This window comes from Bison bison, unplaced genomic scaffold, assembly GCF_000754665.1.
Source record: "Bison bison bison isolate TAMUID 2011002044 unplaced genomic scaffold, Bison_UMD1.0 scf7180017864180, whole genome shotgun sequence".
Classification (NCBI taxonomy): Eukaryota; Metazoa; Chordata; class Mammalia; order Artiodactyla; family Bovidae; genus Bison; species Bison bison.
In genome coordinates this window covers 1,726,490-1,732,810 of record NW_011494752.1, presented here as the reverse complement: position 1 = coordinate 1,732,810, position 6,321 = coordinate 1,726,490, and the positions used below count along the sequence as shown (strand labels likewise).

General features: G+C 44.7%; 1 protein-coding gene across 1 annotated transcript; it reads right to left on the bottom strand.

The window, feature by feature from the left end:
• Positions 1-3,790: 3,790 nt before the first annotated feature.
• LOC104990474 (keratin-associated protein 17-1) lies at positions 3,791-4,128 on the bottom strand. Its single transcript, XM_010842557.1, is given in 2 exon segments — positions 3,791-3,931; positions 3,934-4,128. Coding segments are annotated over 2 exon segments (336 nt in total).
• Positions 4,129-6,321: the final 2,193 nt, after the last annotated feature.

Here is a 6,321-nt window from a genome sequence, read left to right as displayed (position 1 = left end):
CTGTCTTACTTGGGTTTCTCTTACCTTGGATGTGGGGTATCTCTTCACGGCTGCTCCAGCAAAGTGCAGCCACTGCTCCTTACCTTGGATGAGGGGTATCTCCTCACTGCCGCCCCTCCTGACCTTGAACATGGAGTAGCTCCTCTCGGCCCGGCGCCTCATGTGAAGAGTTGACTCATTGGAAAAGACTCTGATGCTGGGAGGGATTGGGGGCAGGAGAAGAAGGGGATGATAAAGGATGAGATGGCTGGATGGCATCACTGACTTGATGGACGTGAGTTTGAGTGAACTCCGGGAGTTGGTGATGGACAGGGAGGCCTGGCGTGCTGCAATTCATGAGGTCACAAAGAGTCGGACACGACTGGGTGACTGAACTGAACTGAACTGAAGGAATTTTTCCCTGCTAAATGATATAAACCACTCTTTTAACTATCTAGCACATTTCTACTTTGTCATTTTTAATAGCTCTTTTCCCCTTTGATGTTATCCAAGCACGAAAATGTCAACGATTTTGTTTATTTGCTAATATATATCCAGCACCTGGGCTTCCCAGGTGGCTCAGTGGGTAAAGAATCCACTTGCAAAGAAAGAGATGCAGGCAGACACAGGTTCAATACCTGGGTCGGGAAGATCCCCTGAAGGAGGGCATGGAAACCCATTCCAGTATTCTTGCCTGGATAATCCCATAGACAGAGGAGGCTGGTGGGCTACAGTCATAGGGTTGCAAACAGTCGGACATGACTGAAGCAACCGAGCACACATGCATCCAGCACCCAGAGCAGTGTTTGATACATAGGAGGGTCACAATTAATATTTATTGAATGAATGAATGAAGACCTCTGTGAACAGCTATAAAGGGCAATTATCAGTAACTCAAATAAATTACTACCCTCTACTCACCCATCTGGGAGACCATGGCAATGAACAAGGGAACAATCAGCCACTCAACACTCAGCGCAGACTCAGTGAACTCTTGGCAACTTGGTCCCATTAACCCACTCCTCTGGCTGTGACTCTGTTTTGGAGGTTAAAGAGCCAGTTTTCAGGTTGCTGATTCCAGCCAGATCCAAAATGACCTGAATAATAAAGCCTGAAACTCAACTAGAGAAGAGCCAAATCTCAAATTCTCTCCAAATGCAAGATGCTACTAATCCAGCTGGGTTTTTGAGTGAAACTTTAAAGGAAAGAAACATAATGAGTTTCCACCATACACTTGCTACAATGGCTAAAAACAATTTTTTTAATGACAATATCAAATTTTAGCAAAGACATAAAGCAACTGGATCTTCTAGACATTGTTGGTGGGAATACAAAATGGTATAGCCACTTTGCAAAAATAGTTTGGCAGTTTCTTATAATGTTAAACATTTTCTTAGTGTTTATTCAGCAGTCCAACTCCCTGGTATTTATGCAAAATAAATGAAAATGTATGTTCACATCAAAATGTGTACATGAATGTTCCCTGAAGTTTTATTCATAATAGCAAAAAAAAAAACAAAAAAACAGGTAACAACTCAAATGCCCATCAGTAGATGAATACTTTTAATTTAGTTTGAGCTTCCCTGGTGGCTCAGTGGTAAAAAAAAAAAAAAAAAAAAAAAAATCCGCCTGCAATGCAGGAGCCATGGGTTCAATCCCTGGGTCAGGAAGATCTCCTGGAAAAGGAAATGGCAACCCACTCCAATATTCTTTCCTGGGAAATCCCATGGACAGAGGAGCCTGGTGGGCTACAGTCCATGAGGTCACAAAGATTTGGATATAACTGAGCAACAAGTAGACACACATAGAAATACAAAGCTTATTGTGCTATAAAGCAGATTGATGGTTGCCTAAGGCTGAGGTGGGTAGTGAGGAGTATTCCCTGCAAAGGGGCACTATGAAATTTGAGGGTTGATGGAAAGTTCTGTATCTTGAATCCTGTGGTGGTTATTTAAGTATACATGATTGTCAAATCTCAGTGAACAGTACATTGAAAAAGGGAGTCCTTTATTATATTAATATGTATATTATACATCAATAAAGTTGGCTTATAAATATGAAAGAAAAAATTTTTAAGTAAAAACAGCATAATCCAAGTTTTATTTTTAAACATGCTTAGAAGGAGTCTGGAAAGATACATGCTGCTGCTGCTGCTAAGTCACTTCAGTTGTGTCTGACTCTGTGTGACCCCATAGATGGCAGCCCACCAGGCTCCCCTGTCCCTGGGATTCTCCAGGCAAGAACACTGGAGTGGGTTGCCATTTCCTTCTCCAATGCATGAAAGTGAAAAGTGAAAGGGAAGTCGCTCAGTCGTGTCTGACTCTTCACGACCCCATGGACTGCAGCCTACCAGGCTTCTCCATCCATGGGATTTTCCAGGCAAGAGTACTGGAGTGGGATGCCATCGCCTTCTCCGGGAAAGATACATATCAGTAATAAACTCTAAATGGTGATAATTCAGGTAGCTATTATCCTTTCTTCATATTTTTCTGCATTTTTTCATATTTTTAAGGATCATCGCTTTGCATATATTCAGAAAATTGTTTGTTGAATGAAACTGCCTTGTGGGATTGAAAATAAATGTTCTCCCAGGGCAAGAGCTGAATTAGTTTTATTCCGCATGCAGTTTAAGATCATGTTCAGCAGAAAAGAGTTGAATTAACTATCCTCTGAATTTTAATCTTCCAAATGGACTCTCACACACCTGAGTCTGGCTCTACCTAGCAGATGTACGCTCACCCTTCTATCCCTGGGACTGGAGCAGAAGAATTACAGCACTATCCTGGGCGTGAAAAACTAACCCAGAAAAGGGAGACTTCGCCAAATCATGAGGCTGGAGGAAGAAACTGGACTTCCCAGAACATCCTTAGAAACTGTGCTCATAAGGTTTTGCCACAGGAATCCCTTCCACTCAGAACCAAGCTTGTTTTACCAAGCCTCCTCTCCCGACTTTGCAAGAAAGTTCTAACCAATCCAGAAGCCTACCTGCAGAGCTATATTGCAGAAGGAAGACATGCCCTCCCTCAAGATTAAACTTGACCAGTATCAGCAGTTATCTGCGAGCTTTTAAAAGGCAGGTCCCAGGGCCCCCACTCTAGAGCTAAAGGATCAAATGTCTGGCCCAAATTTTTAAATCCTTCCCAGGTGAATCTCACGCAGTACCAAGAAGCTTTAATATATATCTGGGGTTTTGTTAAAAACAGATTGCCAGACGACACCCCTGTGGATTCTAATCCTGCTTGTCTCAAAGAGCTCCAGAATCTCCATTTTTAACTAGCCCCCAGGTGATTCTGATGCAGGTGGTCTAGAAGCCACATTTCAAAACACTGATTGTGGATGCCAGAGTAAATTTTCCTGGCCCAGTGCCCAAGAGGGAGCCAAGGAAGAGGCGGGAGAACTACTTTGGTTATGCCAGCGCTCTTGAATTTATTAAGTTAACTGAAGAGAAGTTTTCGCACCTCACAGCAGCAGAAAAGCCAGCCGAGGAGGAGGGGTCAGTCCCAAAGCCACCTTGAATAAGATGCTCTTTCAACTTCATGAAAAAAAAAGTCATAGATAGGGCTTCACCCTCTGAGCTTCGGGTACCACTGTGGGTGGGACCCGGGTTTCACTTCTCATCAGCATGTGGCTCTTGTTCTCAGTGCCTTGAAAAGCCAGGGCAGGCTTTGGAGAACAAGCCTTCAGCTACAGGTTAACAGGAGAGGCAGGACACCGTTTCGGTGGGTGGGAAGGTCCTGGACACAAGGGGGTCTCCACCTGGAGCAGGTGGAGGTTCTCCACTGCGCTGCCTCAGTGGCTGGAGGAAAGGTCTTCATTTGGTCTCGCAGACAGGCGTGGGCTGGCAGCACACGGGGCCGCAGCACCCAGAGGAGCCGCAGCAACCGGATCCACAGCAGCTCCCGCAGCAGCTCCCGCAACTTCCGCAGCCCCCGCAGCCCCCGCCAGCCCCCCGCCGCCCCCGCAGCCAGATCCGCAGCAGGAGGACCCGCAGCAGCTGCCCCCGCAGCCTCCGCAACCCGAGCCACAGCCACAGCAGGAACCGCAGCAGGAACCGCAGCAGCCGCAGCAGGAGGGCTGGCAGCAACACACTTCACAGCAGTCTTGCTCTTCACCACAGCAGACGAAGCAGTCCCCTGGGCAGCACCCCATGGTCCCCGCCGGTCAGGTCGCAGGTCAGGAACGCGACCAGAGTTCCCCAAGTATGATGGTCACCACCCCGAGAGCAGCTTTTATATCCCCTCCTGGAGGGTGTTGGCAGGAGGGACAGGATGTTGTCTTTGTTATTATTTATGCCAGTTCTCATAAGAACGTCTCATTAGCTGCCTGTTTATTTTCCAGCTCCGAGTGCCTCAACTCATAAAATAGCCCCACTCGTCCCAACTGCTGTTTGTCCAAAGGGTAAAAATACATCTTGGAAAAGACCTGTGATCATGCCAAAGCAGGGGCCAGCTGTCATTAGCCCAGGTTGGAGAGAGGAGGGGAAGCCGGCTCCAGACTCTCGTTCTGGAACGTGTGCTACCCTTCCACATTGACTCTAGAGGCAAGTTGGCAGTGAACCTTCTTGTCATGGATGCCGGTCCTGGAAAACCAGAACTAAAAGTTCTATGTCCTCTGCCTTCTGCTGTAGGCAGAGGCTGATAGGGTGGTCTGTCATGTGGCTCCTCGCAGGTACAAAGGGCATCCTCATCCTGGTCCCTGTGACCAAGGCAAATATTTGTGTCTGCGTGTGGTATGTGGCATGTGCCACAGATTTGTTTGGGCTTGGCGAGTGAGCATCAATCACCAGTCATGACTTCCCTATCAAACGGAGAGACACTCATGATAAAACTGTAAGAGGTTGGGAGCCACATTCTCTCTGAACTGAACATTCACACTTCTCTCTAAATGGGCTGGAAGAGCAGTGATCAGAGCCTGCAGCCCTCCTGCTCCAGCCCTTTCCTTGATAGAAGCAGGTGGTGGTGGTGAAGATGGAGGAGGAAGAGGTGGGGAGAAAGAGGAAGGGAGGAAGGAAGGAAAGGAAGGAGGGAGGGAGGCAGGGAAAGAGGAAGGAGGGAAAAAGGAAGCAGCTCATTGAATATCCAAAACATTCCATTAAAATTCAAGTGCTGCACACTTAAGAGCACCAACTTTATCAACCATCTGGCAGAATGAGGGATTAGCACACAAAACATCAAGAGTATCATCCCAGGCAATAAAATTCCTTTAGAAAGCAACTAGAATCCACAGAGGATTCTGGTCCATGTGTTAAATTCTGAGATGAGTCGAAATTCCTGTCTTGGGCTTTGGTTCCTTGTCATCCTCTGGGAATGATAAAGACAGTCTGGTGCCTGAAGATTCTGTGTGGCAACTGGTTCACAGTGGGCATCCTCAGAAAGGCACGTGGTCCTCTCTTATTCTCAGCCACAATCCTCCCTCTGATGGCACAGCTGAAATATTTGAGTTCTCCCTGTTCTGCATGAATTCTGCACCCACCACCCCTTTCAGGAGGCCCAAGATCTTCTCTGTCTGAAGACCACCCAATTTACCCCACCTCCAAAAGTCTACCTTGAATTGCGTAGGCTAAGCATTGACTTGAGTCACTCTCTCTGCCTTCGCACAGTAAGAACCCTGCTCCACTAATGCCCAAGTGAAGAGGAACGAGCAGTGTTGAAAGAAATTGCAGAAGAAAGATAAGACCAGTGAATACCTCAAGGTTTCCTCCTAACACATATTTTTTTAAAATTGAACTCATACTGTGTAAATTGATTTTTACACTAAATATTGTGCTTAACCTGTGAAAATGCTCATGAATATGTAAATTATTAAGTATTATGAAAATTTGAAAATTTACATCTTCAGGTTGATGTAAACCTTCCCTATTGTTGAATATCTAAACTATTTACAACTTTCTAATGTTAAAAGCAGAACACTGAGGTGAATTTCTTTAAATGTGAGTCTTTATGCATTTTCCTATTATCTTTCTATAGTAAATTACTAGAAATAAAATTACTAAATCTTCAGCATGTTAATAATATGAAGGCTATTAATATATATTAAAAATTATTTATTTTCTGAAAAATTATCTCCATTTGCACCCATTTCACAGTGCATTCACCAATGCCAGCTATTTTTTTAGTCTCTGACAATTTGATAGACCAATCATGACATCTCATTGCTATATTTTTGTACTTATTGTCACTGAGTTTATTTAATAGATCACTTTTTCTTCTTTAAGAAATTATTTGCTCATGCCAATTTTCCGATTAAGCTATAATCTTTCCTAACAAACTTATAAGAGCTTGTTTTATGCTAAGTATACAATTTTCCTTTCTGTCACTCACACATGTTGTAAAATTAGACCAA